This window comes from Protopterus annectens, chromosome 14.part0, assembly GCF_019279795.1.
Source record: "Protopterus annectens isolate FY-2018-M chromosome 14.part0, PAN1.0, whole genome shotgun sequence".
NCBI lineage: Eukaryota > Metazoa > Chordata > Ceratodontiformes > Protopteridae > Protopterus > Protopterus annectens.
Genome location: NC_056748.1, coordinates 1,086,387,400 through 1,086,410,542, shown reverse-complemented (window position 1 = coordinate 1,086,410,542; position 23,143 = coordinate 1,086,387,400). Strand labels below are relative to the sequence as shown.

Sequence of the window (23,143 nt, the reverse complement as noted above, 5' to 3'; positions counted from 1 at the left end):
GTGTCAGGGGCTGCGAAAGCACCTCACTGAGAACCGGCGACTGGCCTAGCGGAGGCCTCGTCAGTTTTGGACCTCTGATGCCTGTCCTTTTCCTTGCGCTTTTTATGAACTGCGGTCGTAGGCTGTTCCGACGGCATTGTATAATTAAGCCTTTGGCCAAAGTAATGAAATGCAAAATCGTATCGACGCTTAATAGTGCGTTGGTTAAATCTAGCACAAAATCAACAGCTAGCAACGTCGTGGTCAGGGCCTAGGCAAGGAATACAGTAAGAATGAAAATCCTTATGAGGTATTTGCTTCCCACAAGAAATACAATTGTTAACTTTTTCTGACATTGGTCTGGAGCAAGAAAAGAATTTCCCCAACGGGGTACTTAAGCTTTATTGAAGACTTGGGATCTGAAATTCAATTTCGAAAATCTCAGGAGTCGGCCAACCGGCACTTGGGAACTGCTTTTGCTTCGGGCACCACGCGGCAAGAAAGACTGAAGAAAATGGTGTCAGCTGCATCTTTTATACCCCTGGTGCACTGACGTTAGGGAAGAGGCGACAGCAACCGACACCAGACCAGGACTTTAGAATTCAGGCCGACTGCGGGTAGCCTGCCAGCAAGATAACCCAAGTGTAATGACTGCAACAGTGAAACACGATGAACATCTAAGTGAGACCAAGATACCTCTTTGCTAGATCTAGAGAGAACCCAAGACCTCCAAAGCTGAAGCCATCCTCGAGGAAGGGCCTCTGGGATCTGAAGAAGCCAAGAGAGGAAACTCTCAGCATCTAATTTGGCTTCAAGGCAGAAACCAGTACCAAATGATCCAGAGTCAAAGCACCCATGGAGAGGGATGGTTTCTACAACTACAAGATACCAGACTTGAACGGGTAAGGGATATGGTCAAGGACAGCCCCACAGGTAATACTCTATTCCCTGACCACCACACATCTGAAGGACGGACTGAAGGAGAAAAAAAGGTTCATACATTGGTACTAGGCTATCGGCCATACAAGCCTAGCCATAATTCCCTGGCTATTTCTTCTCACAGTATTTACTTCCCTGGACCCCTGTCTAGCAGGGCGACTGACGTGATCCCTAGGGTTAATTTCCTATCTCCCATCCAATCAGGCTTCCTTTGGAAGAGGGCCAAATAGGCGCTCTGCTTGACATGTATGGGCAGTCTATTCCAGAGTCTGGGGAGTCTCTGGGTCAGGAACCTATCCCTCCAGCATGTTTTGTTCATTGTGATGACAAGGTTTAGATCCCTGCAGCGTCTCTCTGAGGGATTGGGATTTCTTTAAGTGTAGCATGTCCAACAGCTCTGGATTTGACATGGCCTTGTATGTTAAGCAGAAATCGCCTCTGAGTAGACTATATGCAACAAAGTATAGGTGGAGTTTTTTTTTTTTTTTTTTTTTTAGACAGTCAGCATAAGGCATCGGCTTTAAGCCTGTGATTCTTTTAGTGAGGTACTTCTGCGGCCTTTCCAGTTGTTGCAGATGTCTTGAGAGGTATATACCAAATGGGAATTGTATTTTATAATGGGTCTAATGAGGAATGAGTACAGTGGAACAATGACCTTTTTTCTGGATGAAAAGCCCTTAGTGATGATGTGTGCCACATAGGATTTCCTGACTGCTGTGGCGATGTGGTTATTGAAGGTGAGACCACTGTCCACCTGTGTCCTTAAGTCTCTTATCACACTTTCGGTGTTTAGTGTACTGCCACCTATGTGGTTCATAGGTAGGTACTTGGCTATCGGCCCAAGGGCCTACGTAAGCCTAGCCAGCAAGGTTCCATAGCTTACGCCACCCAAGAAAAAGTTATTTTCCTATGCCACTGTCCAGCAGACACACAGAAGTGGTAATTCACGGGTACATGTTTTTTCCCAAAGGGGATAACTACATTTCTTGGCATTGAGCTTGAGCCCATGGCTCTGGCACCAAACATCTGTTTAAGACCCTTTTGTAGAATATCCACATAATTTGGGGATTCAATAATGGCTCCCAGTTTGCAGTCATCTGCAAACTTTGTTAGCCAGAGTCCCTTAGTGTTGGTCTGTACTTCAGAGAAGTAGATACCAAACAAAAGCAGTCCCAGGACTGAACCCTGAGGTACTCCACTTGTCTGGAGATGGATATGGAGTCTGTTACTTTTACAGTGTGGGTTCGGTCAGTAAGCCAGTTGGCAACCCATCGAGTGACGTAGGGATTAATGCCCAGCTTAGCAAGTTTATCTACAATTCCAGAGTGGGGGTTGGTGTCGAAGGCCTTGGCGAGGTCCAGATAGGCTGTGTGAACCACCTTACCCTTGTCCACGGCTCTGGAAACCGATTGGAAGAAGTCAACCAGGTTCAGGAGATCGGCCCTTCACGAACCCAAACTGCATGGGGTCCAGTGTTTGAAGGTTGCCAATGTCCAAGTTCCATGATAATACATTCCATGGCCTTGCAGATCAGGCTCATCAGACTGATGGGGCCGTAGTTCCCAGGATCCAAGGTGGATGCCTCCTTGTGGAGTGGGATAACTATAGCTGTGCACCACTCAGAGGGCATGAAGCCTGAGGCGAGGCTATGATTAAACATGACACTTAGGTGAGGTGCCAGTTAATTTCGTAGTTCATGTAGTACACAGCCTGGGATGACGTCTGGTCCCATGGATGCTGTATTCCTAGTTTTGGAGAGTGCATTTTTTTTTACCTGTATGGCCATTACCGGAATGTGGCAATCGTTCGGTACTGAGATGGGCCATTTACGGGGGGTGAGAGGTGGTGTCAGGGCTAAGTTATGTACTTACCACATTAGAGCCTGTAGAATATGAATGGTCAAAGTATGTGTTTAAGGAGATTGAGTAAGTGAAAATCTGTATGCATTGAATTGAACTTTGTACTACGAACTCTGCGTAAACTGTGAATAGTGGAAAAGTACTGAAAAACAGGAGCCTGTTTTGAAAGCAGGAAATGTGCCTTATATGGAAGTGTATCCGATTTTCTTTCTCTGCCTAGAGATGTAGTAATATGAACTGCTTTAAGCCTACGGGTAAACCACTGATTGGTTAATTGTCTTTTGTACTATTTTAATTGGTCTAGTTTATATTTTTGTACTGTCAGCAGTATCACCAGCGTATAAGCTTATGCATTCCTTTGTTCGGGGAGTCTCCCTGGTACTTTCTATAAGGCTCCCACACGTGTGTAATAAATACCACTGAAAGAGAGGAAAGAAGTGTCTTGTCTTCATTTAAGGTAAAATGTTAAATGCAACAATTGGTACCGTTTACTCGGATCTGAAGTGACAACAGCTGCGGCAGTTGGGGATTGAACGAAATACTGCATGTAAAAGGGCCCATGACAGAATTTTCTGTTCTAGCAGTGTTCATTTCCTGTACTTGCCTGCTTTAAAAATTTGATATTGATAATCTTATAGAAATATAATAAATTCCTCTCATTCAATTGTTTTGAGGTAAGTGGCATGCATTTTTTTTCTGCTATTGATTGCGCAGTATGAGAGTGGGTTAAAACGAAACACTGGCAACATAAGAGTGAAAGGAGAGTGGGGAAAACGACATTTACAAAATGTCACAGCTACATCTGCAAAATACAGAATAGCTTATTGTGTAAAAATGGGAGTGAGTGCGAGAACCATATAAGAGCCAGAAAGAGGTACACCAGCTGGGTATATGTATTTTCGTGTGTCCCGGGACAGCTGTATGTTTATAAGTCAGTGGGTTGCCCTCACTGAGGGCGATTGTAACCTCGCCTTTCTAGAAAATGGTAGTTTTAATAAAAATATTTTGCTTAATCTCCAAGAAAAATTAAAGAGAAAAGGGAGAAGAATACCAGGGTTGTGCCAGGCAGCATTTAATGATTGGATGACAGAGGCGAAAGAAAGAGAAAAGGACTTGGTTATTAGTAGTCTAAAAGATAATCAGCAGAAATTAAAAGAGCAACTGAGGGAATTACAACAAACTGCTAGTAATTTAGATATAGTAAACGGTAAATGCTTGAAGGACCCACCCCTTTAAAGGGCTTTATCCTGTGAAGGAATTGGCTAAATTGCAGATAACTGAATCGTCAAAGATAAAGCCTGGCTCCCCCACCACCGAATACACCACCAATTGCACCCCCACAGTATCAGCCCCCCCTCGCTCAACAAGGAGCGGAAGCACAGCAGCCAGATTCCACCACTAAAGATTCCACACCTAGAGAAAGAGAACGAGCTGTGGGCATTCACTCTAGTGAATCTGATCCAGACACAAGCGATAGACAAAAGGGACTAAAAACTCGTAGTAATACTCGTAAAGAAGCAAAAGCTGTAATGTATTTTAAAGCTAAACCCTATTATAAAGGTAAAAGGAAGCAACATTTACACCAAAGGCATTTTGGCCAGTTCCCCGCTATAACTGACAGTGGTGATGGGTATTTTGGGCCAGATAAATTTAATCCAGATTCAGGATCGGAGTAGTCAGATGACAGATTGTTACCTTTGAGGGAGGTACCTAACCCAGCCCATGCTAGAAGTGCACAGGAACCACCGACCATTGCAGTACCTAGGGCACGGTCGGCGGTAGATTTTTCAAGCCATTACCAAATCGTTACCGCCTATTCGTACTAATCCAGCCAAGTTCCAGCGTGTGCTGGCAGAACATGTTTGTTTACAAAATCCTAGGATAGAAGTAGTCAGGGCAGTTCTTCAGTACGCCATACCAGCTGATCTGATGAAACGGATTTGGGACCATGCTAATGTCTCTAGATTCCAAAACATGATGCACAAGGAGATAATGGGTTTGAAGCGGTCAGACAGCGGTATAGTAAATGCTATCACAGGAATAGTTCCACCCACACCCAACTGGTCCAAAATCAAGTCAGTTCTTCAAAAAGAAGACGAACCTGCAGACGAGTATGTAAATTGTCTCAATGAAGCCTTTGAGGCCTATTCCGGTTACCCAGAACCCACCGAGGGGCTGGCACAGAGCGGATTTGTCGGCTGCTTTTGTAGATGGGCTATGCCCACAAGTACAGGATAAGCTAAAGTAAGTATGTTTAAACTGGCCTAGTCTTGGATTGCATGAATTAGTTACACAAGTGCAATACCTCTCCGACCATTTAGCAAAGGAAAAAAAGGACTTGCAAGAGAAATTGGTTAAAGCGCAGATTCAGATGTGCACTGCCTTCGGGCAGCGTGGATGGGGAGGACGAGGACAGGGAAGAGGGAGAGGTGGACGCCAAGGGGCTGGAAACAAAAACAGACAAAACTGGCAGGAAAATCGGTCAGCCCCTCCCCAAAGCTATAATAATCAGACGGAGTGCTTCAATTGCAGCCAAGTAGGCCATTGGAGAAATGAATGTCCGTATCTGGCTGAACAACCTGTCCCACCCACTGATACGTCACCTCAGCGGAATTCTAATTGGACTCCATCCAATCGGCAGCCATCACAAGGAAGGTTCCCTGAACAAAGACAACAACAGTTATGCCCTTTCATCCCTGTGGATCAAGATGGACAACATGTTATGCTACTTGTCAAAAATAAATCGTACCCCTTTTTGATTGACACTGGAGCATCCAAATCGAGGTTAGCTGGCGAAACAGCAATAAATGTCCCCCTCTCCAATAACGTAACTAGAGGGGTAGGGGTCTCTAGTATTCCTGTTGAAAATTCTGAAACCATCCCAGTAACTTTGGGACCTTTACAAGACAATCATGCATTTTTAGTAGGACCCTCAGCACTTTTAAATTTATTGGGAAGAGATTTGCTCTGTAAGATGGGAGCAACCATCTTTTGCACAGCTGAAGGAGTATATTTACAAGTACCTTCAGATAAACAAGATAGTATTTTGGCTACTTTAAATGAAAACGTCACTCTGCAAACAATGTGTATGCAGTCTGACCTCGATAAGAATTAGCATTTAAATTCATTACCCTCTCATCTATGGACTACTCATGATAATGATGTTGGGTTTCTAATTTCAGCCACTCCTGTAAAAATAACCTTAAAACCCAGAACAAAGTTACCTCTGGTACCACAGTACCCTTTGATGGTAGAGGCCACATCTGGTATTGTCACAGTCATTTCTGCCCTGGTACAACAAGGAATTAAAGTACCTACAACAAGTCCATGTAATATTTCAATTCTACCGGTAAAGAAACCTGGTAAACAAGCTTACAGATTTGTGCAAGATTTGCGAGAAGTCAATAAAGCTATCTTGCCTGTTTTTCCAACCGTACCAAACCAAACTACAATTTTAAACTGTATCCCACCTACAGCATGTTGTTTTACGGTTATAGATATTTCATCAGCTTTCTTCTCTGTCCTAGTGCATGCAGACAGTCAGTATTTGTTTGCATTCACTTATAAAGGCCAACAGTATACTTGGACCAGACTACCCCAAGGGTACATAGAATCTCCAATCCTATTCTCTTGAGAGATGCACAGACAACCGCAAGATTTACAATTGCCACCACTTTCAGTATTGGTTCAATATGTAGATATTCTTATAGCTTCATAAGATACACAGTCTTGTATAGAGGACTCGCTTCTAATTTTAAGGTTTTTAGGTAAATAAATCTAAACTGCAGTTTGGTCAAGAAAAAGTACAATACCTGGGACACATCATTTCTATGGGTTCACGTCAAATACTTCCAAGTAGAATTACCTCCAGACTGCCCCCCGCCCTGTAACTCAGACAACTCGGGGGATTTCTCGGCCTAGCAGGTTATTGTAGACCGTGGAAGCCCAATTTTTCAGAAATTTCGGCCCCTCTGTTACAGCTTCTAAAAAAGGAGGTCAACATGAAAACGCCTTTCAGGCTATAAAAACGGCATTGATAAATCCACCTGCCCTGGGGCTCCCAGATTGTTCTAAACCCTTTGTTTTCTTCTGTTGTGAAAGAAATAAAACTGTCCTGGGCCTGCTGAAGCGCGCATGGGAGGCTATCGACCTACAGCATATTACAGCACTCAGACCCTGTTGATTCTGGCTACCCACCCTGTTTACGAGCAGTGGCAGCCGCTGCTGTTTTGATTGATATTGCAGCACCATTGACATTAGGACATGACACCATACTAGCAGTACCTCATGCGGTGCAAGCATTACTTTTAAAAACAAAGACACAATATCTTTCTAATGCTCGCCTCACTAAATATGAGTTAAGTTTATTAAGTAATCCCGCTGCTGAAATTACACGTTGCCCACCACTAAACCCTGCTTCACTGACTCAACTAGTGATGAGGGCGAACCACATGACTGTGTGCTTGTAGTTAACACTGTTCTTTCCTCCTAGGATTAGATTTGCTGGATGTTCCTTTGCTTAATCCTGATTTAGTTCTTTTTGTAGATGGATCCTGTTTACGAAATAATCTTGGCGAACTCCAGGCTGCATGGTCAGTCTGCTCGCCATCTGAAGTTTTACAAACTGGACAATTACCACCTGGCACTTCCACACAAGCCACGGAATTAGTGGCACTTTCTCATGCATGTAAAATGTCCAAAGACAGATCTGTTACTATTTACACTGACTCACGTTATGCCCATGGTGTTGTTCATGATTTTGGTACCCTATGGAAGGAAAGGGGGTTTTTGACATCCTCTGGGGCAACAATTAAAATTTACCAGTATATTGATCACCTCTTACAGGATTTATTATTACCTCCCAAAATTGCTGTTGCCAAGTGTGCAGCTCACCAGTCTAACGACTCCCTAGTAGTTAAGGGAAATAATTTGGCTGACTGGGCTGCCAAGCAGGCTGCTCTTTCATACAAACAGTTACTTTTGACACTACTGTTTTGAAAGCTTTACAAAGTGAAGCATCAGAATCACAAAGAAAAACATGGCTGCCCACTGTTGTTTCCAACGCTCTGATTCAATTTGGCAGCATCCTGATGGCAGACTAATTTGCCCTATATCTATGTTAAATTCTCTCATAAAAGCATATAATTTGCCATCTCATGTAGGGTTACAAGCATTAATCAAACAAATCCAGAAGGACTGGTTTGCCCCAGGACTTTCTGCTTCTGTGCAACAGTTTTTGACCACATGCTCCATTCTGTGCAACATTTTTTGACCACATGCTCCATTTGTTTACAGCATAACATTTCAAAGGGCACTGTGGCTCCCGCTCAACCGGTAGCAAAACTAATGGGACCATTTTGTGCTTTACAATGTGACTTTATTGAACTCCCAACCTTGTGCTCGGTTTAAATATGTTTTGACTATTGTTGATATTTTTTCCAGGTGGTTGGAAGCCTACCCATGTGCTAAAAATTATGCCATTTCAGTTGCAAAAAAATTGTGTTATGAATCGTTCGGTATTGAGATGGGCCCTTTAGGGTGTGAGAGTGGGTGTCTGGTCTAAACTAAGTACCTTACCACATTAGATCCGCATGGTCTTCTTCGATTAGTCTCAACCTGTGGGTCAGTGTGTGTGTACAGAAAGCTGCTGTAGGTTATATGGGGGGGGGGGGGTTGAGGTGTTATTCCTCACAGTCAAAACTCAGAGGTGTGCACATGAGGTCATTAAAACTTGTGTTTGGGCTGAGGGCAGTGTGGTAATTGTTTCTTTTACTATTCTCACATACCTCAGAGGTATTCAAAGAAGATTACTACAGCTTGTCTAGGAAGAACAAAGTAGAATACGTTACTATAATCATTTTTTCACTCTCACAATCACACTTGGAACACTTTGGGTTGAGGAGTGAGGAGACCTACTAAGTATATATATATATATATATATATATATATATATATATATATATATATATATATATATATATATAAATATAAATATAAATATAATCAGCAGTTTCTTGAAACTGTGGCAATTTGAACCTCTACCTTCATCCCAGTCTAACACCAGAGGAGTGCATAAGCAGTCTTTTGGGAGGGATTGGGAGGCAGGTAGTTCCCAGATTGTTGTCTGTATACACAGGTCCTAAGGGTTGTTAGTTTACTGTGAGCTGTTTTGTCATCTTTGCCTTGGTAAAACTTGTCTTCCTTGAAAGAAAAAATAACCCATAAAACTGAAATTCTTTTCTTATTTCCTAAATGGTTATTACGGTACGGTCTTTGCTCAGGAAATTTATGTTGAAAGGTTGCGATGAAAACTAAAGTTTAACAGCAACACAATTTCTTTATTTAATCATAATTTCAAGCCATTATTGGATGAAAAGGTGTGCAAAAAGAAAAAAAAAACTTTAAAATGCATTTCAGGGCATGTAGAAAGTTATAGATTCTTGAAAATGTTGAAAAGTAAGGCAAAATGTGAGAAAAGGAAGAGAAAAGGTAATGTGCATGGTATGGGGAGCCCAAGATAGGGAGGGGGAATGGGGAAGACTGGAGGCTATTGTGTGTGGGGGAGGACTGAAACAGTAGGCCTAGGGCACCAAGTCCAGACCTGTACATAGAGCTGCTGCAATATATCATTGCTACAACTAAATGCCAGTAACTGTAAATGTCCCTTTTTGTGAGATGGGCCAACACAGTGTAATACTCACGTCTTGTAATGTAAAACTATTGTAGCTAAATGTCAATCAGTGCATACTACTCCTAAAAGTTTCCAGCATGAACTAAAAGTATGCTTAGGAAGGGTGGCATTGACAGGGTGATACATAGACTGGAAGTGCCTAGGGGGCCCTCAGCTTAACATCTGCTGGGGGCTCCCAAAATGCTAAGACCGGCCCTGAATATCCATGCAGCCCAGATAAACTTGGCAGACTCCTACTTTAGAGCTGACCCACTCCTGTGAAAGGAACTTCAACTACCCCTCCCTTACAGACCTCATGAAAATTAACCTCTTCAAAAGGCTGGTTAGTGCATTCCCGTCTCACCCGATTCCCAATTCTAGTCGGAACCTCACCAGCTCTAGAAGTTGTAATTAAAAGACTGCAGAGTTCTTTCACAGACTTTTCTGTCAGATACTGATGGATATTACCTCCCCTACCATGACATCAACCAAAATGAGAAGTTATGTACCTACCATAATGTTCCATGTTAGTTGTCTTCTTCTCGCCTTCTTTCTTGCTGGATGGGTTCGGAGCCGACTCTCTGCTCCGACTCGGCTTATACCAAAGCTCGAGAGCTATTTTTTACCGGCTCGAGGTAACCCTGTATCCCACAATGCTAGGCGCCAACTACCCAGATCTCGTTTGATAGCTAACACTATAGCAGTTCTGTCCCCAGAACGAAGGAGAGAGAGGCATACCCATATAGATATTCATCCCCAGAAAGGGATAACCACTGGAGACCATACTGGGCAAGAAAAAAGGTCCCATAGGTTCCTATCAAGTCTGTCCAGGCTGGGGGTTGGAGGGCGGGACGCAAGAAAGAAGGCGAGAAGAAGACAACTAACATGGAACGTTATGGTAGGTACATAGCTTCTCAATGTTAAGTTGTCAATCTCGCCTTCATTCTTGCTGGATGGGACCGCATCCCTAGCATGTCAACCCTGGGTGGCTCATCAGAACAGACTCTTGAGGATGGTGGAACCAAAGTTAGCTCGGCTTCTGGAGGCCATGTCCAATTTGTAATGTGAAATAAAGGTATGGGGAGAGGAGTGGCTGCCGCACAAATTGAATCTAAAGGCAACCTGTCCTGAAAATCTATTGACGTAGCTAAGGCTCTAGTTGAATGGGCTCTAGGTCTAGAAGGAAGCTCTTGACGCCTCAGTTCATAGATGAAAGAGATGACAGAGGCCAACCATCTAGAAAGGGTTACTTTGGAAACTGGAAGGCCTTTCTTCCCTCAAGCATAGGATAGGAAAAGCTGGTCAGATTTTCTAATTTGCTTAGTTCTATCCAGGTAGTAACGGAGTTGGCGATGAACATCCAAAAAATGCAACTTTTGTTCTGCTCTGTTGGAATAATTAGGGAAGAAAACTGGGAGATCAATAGTCTGGTTTAGATTTGCCTCAGAAGATATCTTGGGCAAAAAGGAGAGGTTAGTTCTGAGGGATACTCTATCTTTGTGGAAAACCAGATAAGGGGGACGAACACAAAGGGCGTGAAGTTCTGAGACTCTCCTCGTAGAGGTTATGGCCACTAGAAACAAAGTTTTCCATGAAAGTAACTTTAAAGAGCAGGAAGCCGCAGGTTCAAAGGGAGGGAGAATCAAAGAGGTTAAAACTAGATTCAAATCCCACTGCGGCAGAGGATGTCTGACCGGGGGCTTAAGTAAAAAGATACCTTTAAGGAAGGCTTTACAAAGTTTATGCGACATCATAGAGGAGTCGGACAGGCCAACATGAAAATTTGATATGGCCGCTAACTGGACTCTGATAGTGGACGAAGAAGATCCCGATTGAAAAAGTTCGGCCAAAAAATCCAAGACCGATTGGATAGGAGCTACGAATGGGTCTATGTTCCTAGATTTTGCCCAGAAGGAAAAACGCTTCCATTTGCTGGCATAAATCTTCCTGGTAGAAGATTTGTGAGAAGCTAAAAGGATGTCACTTACCGAATGGGAGATAAAGGGAAGCCTGGCTAGGGTTGGAAGTGGAGCAACCAAGCTGTGAGGTTGAGAGAGGGGAGGGATTGGTGCAGCTTGCCCGACTGATGGGTCAAAAGATCTGGAACTGGGTCCCGATGCAGGAACGGAAACCAGATTTGTCGAGGCCAGTACGGAGCAATGAGGATCATTGTGGATCTCAAGGCGGTGGCTTTCTGAATCAACTGAGAAATTAATGGAAAAGGGGGAAAGGCGTACAGAAGACCCCGGGGCCAATCGTGGACTAGAGTCTCTGGGGGGGTGGCCGGGAAGAGTGAAAAATTCGTGGCACGTGCTGTTTTGGGGTGTTGCAAAAAGATCGCAGCAAGGTTGTCCCCATTTCCCGAAAATTTTCTCCACTACTGACTGCTTGAGAGACCACTCGTGCGGCATGAAAATGGCTCTGCTCAGCCTGTCCGCTATGACGTTTGACCTCCCGGGGATATGTGTTGCTATCAGAAACTGCTGAGAGGAGATCGCCCACTGCCAAAGTCTGAGTGCTTCTCGACATAAGGGATAGGACCTGGTTCCGCCCTGCTTGTTGATGTACCACACTACCGACATTGTCCGTCTGAACTGCAATTGTCCCGGTGGGAAGAGAGTCCTGAAGGGCTTGCAACGCTAAAAGTACTGCTCTCATCTCCAGGACATTTATGTGCAGGTGGCACTCGAAAGGTTGCCAGGTGCCCTGGACCATCCTGCCCTGAAAATGCCCCCCCCACCCAATCAGGGAGGCATCCGTTGTCACTGTAGTAAACGGGGGGGGGGGGGACAAAGGGTCTGCCCAGAGTCACTTGAAGGGTGACCATCCACCAAGATAGGCGTTTCTTGCACGACTGGGTTATTAAAATGTTGTGTGACATTGGGAGCTGCTGGAAGGACCACTGAGAGAAGAGCATCCACTGAAGGAGTCGCATGTGGAAGCGAGCTAAGGGAATTAACGTGATGGCAGCCACCATGAGCCATAAAGTCTTCAGTACAAACCTGGCCTGGATTTTGTTGTTCTGAAGAAGAATATGAACATGTTCGCGAATATCTGAGACTTTGTGCCGCTAGTTTTGCGGATAGTTCGACTGTGTCTAAAATTGTGCCTATAAAAGGTAATAGATTGACAAGGCGACAAAGGAGACTTTTCGAAGTTTATGGAGATGCCTAGTTCTTTACAAATCTGAATGGTGTAATCTCTGGACTGAATAAGTTGACGCCTGGTGGTGGCGGTAAGGAGCCAGTCGTCCAGATATGGAAACACCTGGAATCCTTGACGCCTCAGATGAGCCGTAACCACTGCCATGCATTTGGTGAACACTCGGGGGGCTGTAGTGAGACCAAAGGGCAGGGCCCTGAATTGGTAGTGACTGGCCCCCGGCCGGAAGCGGAGAAACCTCCTGGAGCACCTGTGCATCTTGATGTGGTAGTACGCATCCTGAAGGTCTAGAGAGCACATCCAATGGTCCTGGCCCAAGAAGGGTAGAATGGACTGTAGCGTGACCACCGGAACTTTGTTCTTTGAACAGACTTGTTCAGTCTGCTGAGATCCAAAATTGGTCTCCAGTCCCCCGTCTTTTTTGGTACCAAAAAGAACTTGGAGTAGATTCCGGATCCTTGCTGGTCTGCTGGGACTGGTTGGATGGCTCTTTTTCTTAGCAGTTTTGAAATTTCTGATACTGCTTGTTCCCTTAGACCGGGTGGAACATCTGGAAGGGGCCTTTTCGGCTGTTTGGGGGTGTGGACAAAAGGAATTTCGTAACCCCCTGATATGATCGACCATACCCATCTGTCTTCGGTGAGGGACAGCCAGGCTTTTGGGTACAGTGATAATCTTCCCCCAACTGCCTCCGAAGGCGGACAGTCGGGCAGCCTCTCAGGGATGCTGGAAGGGCTGGCCAGAGACAGCTTCTCTGCTACCCTGATTCTGCGGACCCCCTCTGCCCCTAGGGTGGCGTCTGTTATTGTTCCCCCCCTGCCTCTAGAGGGGAACTCGCCTTGTGCGTCCGGCGCGACTCCCTGTGGTTTGCTGAACCACATTTTTCCACTCTTCTGACCTTTAGGGTATGGCCTAGACGGGGTGGAAAAACTGACTCCCACGGCAGAGAGAGTCTTGCCATCTTGTTCGCATCCAGTCAAAGTATCCTTCACCTGAGGTCCAAACAACGCCGAACCATCAAAGGGAGAGTTGGTGAAAGACGCCTTGAAGGGGTCAGCAAAATTACAAAGCCGCATCCAGGCATGACGTCTTAAATCCACGCCTGTGCCTGCAGCCCTACTCACCCCATAGGCCGCATAAGAAATAAGCCGCATGGAAGAGTTAACAATCAAGTTTAGGGTTCCCAGCTGGGAGTTGATTTTGTCCCGAGACCCCGCAGCTGTTGGATCCTGTAAAGTATCACCCATTTCTTTGAGCAAATCTCTTTGAAGGTGGGTGAAATGACATAAGTAATTCAGCGACCACATGGTAAAGGTCGCTGAAGAAAACATCCGCTTGCCATACCTATCCATGGTCCTAGATTCCTTATTAGGAGGATGGATAGGTACTGAAGATCAGCCAAGTTCCTTCTTAGTGGCTGCTGCCACCACCATGGCATCAACAGGGACACCCTTGGTTAAAAACTGTTTATCAGAAGGGGCTGAGATAAATTTTGAAGGCCTCCGCGGGGTAGGTTCCATAGAGTCAGGGGCCGTCCATACCTTCCTGGCCACCACTTCCATAAGGGGGTCAAAGGGCGGACACCCCCAGGAGGTGGAAGGGCGAGAACCAAACGCCTCTAGGTAAACAGACTCGTCCTCGGAAGGATTGAGGGTAGACCAGTTCTCCCTCTGCATGAGGATTTCAAGGATGTCAGAAAAGGAGACATCCTCAGAGGGGGACCGTGGGGACCCTTCCGACTCATCCAAGTCGGTATCCGATGTGACTGACTCAGGGGAGTCCACATGCTTCCTCTTACATTTTCTCTTCCGAGGGGGCTCCCCTGACGGATCAGGGGAGGCCTCAGAAGAGGTGGATGCTCCCAAAGGGGGCACCCGAGGCGTAGGATCTCTGCGGTCCGGGTCAAGAGAATGGGAAGAGACCGTAGCAGGCACTACAGGGGGAGGAGCTGAGGGAGCCGACCGAGGAGCAGGCACAGGGGCCAGCACACTCCTCATGACCTCGAAAGCACCCCTATCAGGCAGGGAAGAAGGTCCCCGCTCCGAAGAGATAAGGACCCCTCCCGGCACTGAGAGGGATGGCTCCGAGGCCGATGTCAGGGCCGAACTCACCCGAGTAGAGGCCCCGAGAGGGAGAACGGGGTCGGACAAGGGTCCGATGCCACTCGCCCCCTCGGAGCCGACGAGGGAGTCACGGTGCCCGGATCCCTTCAAGGATGGCACCATAGAAGAAATCGGAGCAGACGACGGAGCCGAAATGGGTGGTATTGGCTCAGACGTGTCGACGGTACCGGCTCCCACAAACTCCGGCTCCGAACTCAAAGGAAGAGTTGGAGGAGGAATTGACGATGGAAAGTACAGTTGTGTAACATCTACATTTATGGTAGGTGTAGAGTGTCTTCACTGTTGCAGTCATGACTGTAGGGTTCTCCCCTGCCGGCAGGCAGCCCTCGTTCGGCCAGAATCCCAAAGTCTGGGCCCAGCGTCAGCTGTTCAACCATGCTCCCTGACGTCAGAGCGCCAGGAGTACAAAGCTGACAGCCGACGCCATCTTCTCCAGTTTTTCTTGCCCCAGATGTCAGGAGTCCCAAAATGAAAAAGGTCCCATAACCTTTGCAAATATACACCTCAGAAGAATGGTGAAAAAAGGAAATACACAAAAGTAAAAATAAGAGGGGACAGGAGGGAGGGAAACCCAGACTGCAACAGTGAAGACACTCTAACATCTACATTTATGGTAGGTGTACACAACTGTACTATGTTCATCGTGTTTCACTGTTGCAGTCATGACTGTAGGGTAGAATCCCAAAGCTGAAAGAAAGGGAGGTGGTCATAAAGAGGAAGGGGCGGCTAAAAGGCCCTGCAAGACTGCAGAGGCAAAGCCTGCCCTAGACTTAGAGTAGGGAGGTAGATTGCAGTGCTTAGAAAATGTATGCACTGAACTCCAAATTGCAGCTTCCAAAATGTCCTTGGTAGGAACTCCCCTGAGGAAGGCCGCAGAAGTGGCAGCAGCTCTGGTGGAATGAGTCCGTATACTCCCTGCGAATTGCTTTCCATGGTGAGAATAACAAAATCTGATTCCATGAGCAATCCATTTAGAAATGGTCCGTTTTGAAATGGCTTTACCTTGGGAACTTGAAGCATAAGAAACAAACAATTGTTCTGATTTTCTGATGTCCTTGGTTCTGTTCAGGTAAAAACGTAGCTGTCTGTGTACATCCAAGGAATGTAAGATCCTTTCCCCTTTATTTTGAGGAGTGGGGAAAAAGGTTGGCAAGTGTATAGTTTGATTTAAAGCCACTCTGGAAACCACCTTAGGCATGAAGGATGGATTAGTCCTCAAAGATACCCTGTCTTGATGAAAAATAATATAAGGTTCCACAGCCATAAGAGCTTGTAACTCAAACTCTCCTGGCAGAGGTAAAGGCTAACAGGATAGCTGTCTTCCAAGATAAAAACTTGGATGTCAGAAGAGGCAGGAGGCAAGGTTAGTTTTTCCAAAACATAGTTGAGATCCCAAGCAGGAATAGGAGGAGATCTAGGAGGTCTTAAGTTCTTAGCTCCTCTGAGAAACCGTCTCATGAGCTGGTGGGAAAAGATGGGAGGGTCTGTATTATAATGAGCAGAAATAGCAGAGGCATGGATCTTAATGGAAGAGAAAGAGAGACCCTTATGTAAGAGATCTGTCAAGTAAAGTAAAATTAAAGTAATGTTAGGAAGAAGAGGATCAGAATCCCGAGCCTGCATCCAGGAACAAAATCTTTTCCATTTTCCTGCATAAGATTTTCTAGTGCTAGGAAGTCTGGCTTCTAAAATGACATCCATAACCTGCTTGGGCAGTAAAGAAGAAATCAAAGGCCCTGGATTAACCAGGCCGCCAGGCTGAGAGTTCTGACATGAGAGTGTAGAACCTGACCCTGATGCTGAGACAGAAGGTTCGGAGACTGAGGTAAAACCCAAGGGGGCTCCAGGCATAGGTTTTTTAGAGTTGGATACCAAAACTGCCGAGGCCAATTTGGAGCCAGCAAGATTATCATCTTGGGCTTGTCCTGTTTTATCTTCAATAAAACCCGTGGAAGAAGAGGAAGAGGCGGAAAGGCATATCCCGAGAGGTTCCTCCAACTAAATGACAGGGCGTCCACTTTCCAAGCTTCTTTGTGGAAAAGTCCTGGTGCAAAAAGTCTGTAGTTGATTGAGATGGGATGCAAAGAGGTCTATGTGAAGACATCCCCAGAATGCTGTTATCATCCTGAATATTTTGGTGTCCAGCATCCACTCGTGTGGATCCGAAAGGTTTCTGCTCAGACTGTCTGCCAGGAAGTTTTGTTTCCCTGGTAGAAACTGAGCTTGAAGATCCAGATTGCAAGCTAGAGCTTTGTTCCATAGATCCATGGCTAGTCTGCAAAGGGGGTAGGAATGAGATCCCCCTTGGTTGTTTATGTACCACATAACTGTGGTGTTGTCTGTCCGTATTAGCAGTTGTCCTGGTTGTAAAAGATTCCTGAAGACCAATAGAGCTTTCTGAACGGCTAACATTTCCTTTAAATTGATATGCAGGTGCTTCTGATCCTTTGTCCAAAGGCCCTGCAAACAATTGCCCTGAAAATAGGCTCCCCAAGCATAATCAGAGGCGTCCGTGGTTAGAATCTACGGAAGGGCTTCCCTTTGTTTAGAGCACATGCCCTGGACCACCAAAGAAATTCCTTTTGAAGGCAAGGAAGGACAGAGATCAGTAGGTCTAAACTGTGGCAATGCTGAGACCATACACTTTTTAGGTACCACTGTATTTTCCTCATGTGTAGTCTTGCATATGGTACGAGAAGGATGCAGGAGGCCATGTAACCCAAAGCCTGCAGGAATTTCCTTGCAGATAGAGTTAAAGTTGCCAAGGTTCTGAAAGTTGAAGCCAGCTGTAACTGCTTTTCGGATGTCAGAAATGCCATCTGGGTTGTGGTGTTTAGAAGTGCACCCAGAAAAGTTATCTGTTGTGATGGTGTCAAATTTGACTTTATGTTTACAGAGAATCCCAGGAACTTGGAGGAGGTTCTGTACAAATTCTAGATGCCGGAGTAAGACAACCCTGCTGTCTGCCTGAATTAGACAATCGTCCAGATAAGGGTAAATTTGAATTCCCTTGAGTCGGCAGTAAGCTACTACTGGAGCCAGGCATTTGGTGAAGACCCTGGGCGCAGTAGACAATACAAAGGGCAGCGCAGAGAATTGAAAGTGCCTCGATCCGGCCTTGAACCTGAGGTATTTTCTGCGATCCTGCCTGATGGGAATGTGTAAATATGCCTCCTTTAAATCCAAAGTTACCATCCATGCATCTTTGGACAGCATTGGAAGTAGCTGCTGTAGAGTAAGCATCTTGAATTTTGGAATCTCTAGAAAGGTGTTCAAGACAGACAGATCCAGAATGGGTCTCCATGAGTTTTGCTTCCTTGGGACTAGAAAAAGCCTTGAATAAAAACCTTTTCCCATCTCTGAAAGAGGAACCAGTTCTATGGCATTCATAGCCAAAACAGCTTCCACCTGGTTTAAGGCCTCCGTCCATTGATGGTTTGGAAGGTCTGGCCATCCGCTTGGCCTTGGCAAGGTATGAAAATGGAATTTGTAACCTCTTAAAACCACATCCAAAACCCATTTGTCTTGGGTTATTTGAGTCCAATTTTGATAAAAAAGAGAGAGTTTTCCTCTGAGAGGGGCTTCCAGGCAAGATGTTCCTGTAGCCCAACAGAGGGAGTCATTGAGTTTGTTTCCTTTGAGATTGTGACATGTCCTCTCCTCCCCTAGGGGTGGAAGCAGTCCACTGTCTTGGTCTATAAGCAGCTTGTGTTTGAGGCCTCCCTCTGGAGCATCTATATCTACCCCTCTGAGGCCTGTCTGAAGTGGGAAAGGACCAATTTTTTGAAGGCCAATTCCTGCTAAATCTAGGTGGCTGTACTTGTAAGAAATCTTTAACTGTTTGCATGGATTTCGCCTTATCCTCCATCTTTTTAATCACCTCGTCAGCTTTTGATCCAAACAAAACATTATGCTGAACAGAAGCATCCAATAATTTAGCCTTTACTTGTTCAGGTAAATTTTGTTCCTTTAGCCATGCATGCCTTCTAATGACTGTGCCAGAGGCCGCAGCCCTACAAGAAGCCTCCAAGGCATCAAATCCACAGTGTAAACCATGCTTCCCAACCTGTTCAGTGGCATGCAATAAGTCATGTAATTCCTTATCTGCACAGGCAGAAATGGAAGTAAGCTTTTGTTTTAAAAGAGACAAGAGAAATTGCTGGTATTTCAGCATATGAAACTGACAGTTTAAAGCCCTAATGGACAAAGTAACATAAGTGTACACTTTTTTGCCCCATCTTTCCAAAGATCTAGAATCCTTTTCAGTGGGAATGGGGTTTTTGGCAGAAGCGGCCTCAACTCCCTTAGGACCCTGAGAAATGGTTTCAGGGTCAGCAGAAGGGTTCTTGTATAAAACCTGGTGGGAATCAGGAACCCTGTAATATCTATCAGGCTTAACAGGAGCAGGAGGAAGAGTCAGGGGTTAAGTTAGCCTCTGAAAAAGCATCATCCACAATATCCAAAGCAGGAGGAATAGCCAGGGGTCTATGTTGGGGAAGAAGAAGAAATTCCCTCAGTCTTTTCTTGGATTCCGAATACTCCTGTCCTTCCCAGTGGAAATGTTCCCTCATTTCATGCAAAGTTTCCCCAAATGAGAAATCCTCAGGGGAGAAGCTGAAGGAATAGATTCTTCAGCATAAGAATCCTCATAAGGAGGGAAAGAATATTCCTGATCAGAAGAAGAAACCGAGGAAACAGAAGCCTGATCAGAGGAATCATAAGAAACATCCTGCCTTGGCCTTTTGTCTGGAGGGGGATGAGAACCCCTAATCATAGTAAGTAAATCCTCCGCGATCTTGAGTAACTGTTTCTGTGACTTGGGAGCTGGTTCAGAAGAGGCCTATGTTGAAGTCTTTGATTTTGAAGGAGTCTTTGCCTTTGTCTTTGCCTTTATTAGTAGCTGAGTAGGCCTGAAAACCCCTTCGGAAGCCGGTACCTGCACAGCGGCTCCGGACCCATCCGAAGGAGCATTGTCCGAAGGTCCTGCAACAGAAATATTTAAAGGCCTGGTTGGCTCCTCATGAGAGTCCGTTTCGGCCGTCGGTTCTGAAATGGCCGACGATATGGGGCTGCAAAAGCGCCTCACTGACGACGGCCGAATCTGAAGCTGGCTCCACTTGTGCGCTATCATCAGATTTGGACCTCGAAGGCCTGTCTTTATCCTTGCGATGTTTGTGAACTCCGGTAGCCGGGACCGTATCCGACGACATTTTGTAGTTAAAGCGCCTACCGAAGTAATGAAAAGCAAAATCGTACCTTCTCTTAATTGTACGTTGATTGAATCTAGCACAAAACCGACAACTAGCTACGTCGTGGTCAGGGCCCAAGCAAGGAATACAGTAAGAATGAAAATCCTTATGAGGTATTTGCTTCCCACATGAAATACAATTATTAACTTTTTCTGACATCGGAGTGGAGCAAGAAAAAAGTTTCCCCAACAGGGTACTTAGCTTTGAGTGGAGAAGAAAATCTTCGGACCGAAGTATACCAGAAAAATTCATCAGGAGTTAGCCGACCGGCACTTGCGAACTGCTATCACCGCACGGCAAGAAAGACTGGAGAAGATGGCGTCGGCTGTCAGCTTTGTACTCCTGGCGCTCTGACATCAGGGAGCATGTTTGAACAGCCGACGCCGGACCCAGACTTTGGGATTCTGGCCGACCGAGGGCTGCCTGCCGGCAGGGGAGAACCCTACAGTCATGACTGCAACAGTGAAACACTATGAACATCGGGGATAGCCGCTATCTGTTGAAAAGGGCTATGAAGCATCTGGGCCAGTGCCTGTGACTTAAGGAGTCTGCTTACTACCCTCTCGAGGTCATGATCCAAAAGCCTGGAAGACCGAGAGGAATGGGACCGATGGCTGCGCTCCAAAAACAAAGGGGATCTCGGAGTCGAATGAACCAACTCCAGAGGAGGAGACCTGGAGCGCTTACAACTCGAAGACGGCTCCGACACAACTATCGGAACCGACAGTCTTTGAAGCCTCGGCTCCAGCCGGAGCTAATGCAGAAGCTGAAGAAGCGCCACTGGTCGGAGGCTCTGTATTCGGAGCCAACGATTTAGTGGGCTTCGAAGGTTTAGCCAAATCGGACTTGGCCAGGGAACCTTCGGGCTTCAACAAGCCCCTTAAAATCAATTTGTTTCTGCGTTCCTGCAGGACTATGACTGAATGTATGGCAGACAGAACAAGAGTCCTGCAGGTGCAGAGGACCCAGGCAATAAACACAAGAAGTGTGACCGTCTGTCAGAGACATTTTCTGACAGCACGAGTCACACTTCTTGAAGCCCGAGACCTTGGACTCCTTAGACATATTGTGGAAAAGAACAACCCACAACACACACACACACACACACAAAAGTCTTAAGGAAAAAACTTAGTCCAATCACTCCACACACAACAAAGACTGAGATTAAAAATAAACTGACAGATTAACTCAAAAACTAACTAGAGTACAACTTGGCCCGAAGGCCTGAAAAAATAAAGGGTAGCGGTTAGGACCGAAGGGGATAGCAAAATAGACCCCAAAGGGGACTATATAAGGTGGGTTATACTAAAGGGTTGAAGGGATGTAAAATTAGTCTAACCTGAAAATAAAAAGGGGAAAAACCTTACCAGAAAACTCTTTCTGAAAATATTCTTACCAACAAGCTGGCAAAAACGCAACCTCGCAGCTAAGCGGCAAACGAGATCTGGGTAGTTAGCGCCTAGCATTGTGGGATACAGGGTTACCTTGAGCCGGTAAAAAATAGCCCTCGAGCTTTGGTATAAGCAGAGTCGGCTCCGAACCCATCCAGCAAGAATGAAGGCGAGACTGACAACTTAACATTAGATTTTACATTCTCCCTCTTCCCTCACAAATAAGCAGAAGTATTAATGTAGAAACTGATTTTTCACTATCCCCTTCAGCCCACCCTTGTTTATTTTGCACAATACCAGTCTTTTTTTTTTTTTTTTTTTGTTAACACAAAGTGGTTATAAGGAATCTCCCTCTCTCTAAACCTAAAAAAAAAAAAACAACTCCATAAAATATTCTAGATCAGATACTTTTTCTAGGAGCCAAGTAGATCAACAGCTTAAACTGATTTTTAAATAAAAACAGTTTAACTCTGGAAATATGGTCATTTTTAATGATTTATCCTTTGTTGACCAGTTTAGTCTAGGCCTGTAACCTCTTTTCGAGGGAGACCCAGGGTGGTATTTATACTACTGTAACAATGATCTTGGAACAAAGCTTACTTTTAGCTGCAGTTTCCATAGCCGGTTTAAATGCTGCTTCTTTCATTTCTTCACGAGCAGATTTTGCACGTCGTAACCCAAACCTTACTTTGGAGGCATATCCCTAAAAAGCAAAATAAACAAGCAAATAAAAAGTGCAAGATCTGCAACTTTGATTAGGTACAAAATCAGTTTTGTAAATCTCCAAAAATTCTGGCAGAATGTTATTTAAAATGCTGCATAAACAATAGTTACTTACCAAAATGATGGATTCTTACTGACCTTTTCAGTTCATCTTCACTGTTGGGTTTATATTCCATCATGGTGGATTCTCAGCCAGCAGTTTTCCACATTGATGCTTCTCTACTGCTAAAGTTTCACCCCTATCCCTTAGTGCAGTGCATCCTTAGGGCTGCTCAGATGGGTATCTGATTGGGCAGACTCTATGATACTGAGGAGGTATGGAGAATATGGAAAAAGGATTCAGGTTTAAGTCTACCAGGTCTTCATCTTCAGGAAAAGTTGCAGAGGTAGATGAGACACTGACAATAAGGGTCCATCATTATTCTAAGTACATTTACATCCTATACTGTCCTCTCATTTTGTACAGAATGTTGGAGCAGATCTACTTTCTTCCTGGATGGCATCATGACAGCATACTCCCAGAGGATAACCAATCCAAGGGAGGCCCTGAATCTCAAGATGACATCAGTTTATAAAGTTTGTCAAAAGTACACACTGTTGTCTAAGTTGCTTTAAATATCTATAGAATTACTCAAATAGGCCATGGAAGTGAATACTGATCTTATGGAATGTGTCTTTGGTTTAGCACAGAGGTGTTTGTTATACAGGGAATATATGAGGTGAGAGGTTGACAGTTATGTGGTCGAGGCTTGGAAGCTTAAGGCCAGGATACCAAACACCAGCAATACTGAAGCACAAGATTGCCCCCTTCTGGACACATGTTAGCACTTGCTCCTGGATCCTGAACAGCAGGGTGTTTTCAGGATTAGAGGTTGTGGTCAACATAGTGTGTAGTCACTATCCTGACTTTCAGCACTGTCCCTCTGCGTTTTGGGTGGTAGGTCTTCCAAGCCTTGACCACTTATTAGTAAGCCAAGGTGATACAAGTAGGCAGGCAAGCATCTGGAGTTTCACTCTGAAGACTTTGGTCCTAGTCTTGCAGATGAAA

The 23,143-nt window shown here is 45.2% G+C and overlaps 1 protein-coding gene across 1 annotated transcript in view; it reads right to left on the bottom strand.

Annotated features, from left to right (window-relative positions):
• The window catches only part of GHITM (growth hormone inducible transmembrane protein), a 716,610-nt gene that overhangs the window by 528,147 nt on the left and 165,320 nt on the right, over positions 1-23,143 (bottom strand). The window contains exon 3 of the mRNA XM_044056881.1: positions 21,973-22,075. Within this exon, the coding sequence (XP_043912816.1) occupies positions 21,973-22,075 (103 nt within the window). The remainder of the gene's footprint in view (positions 1-21,972; positions 22,076-23,143) is intronic.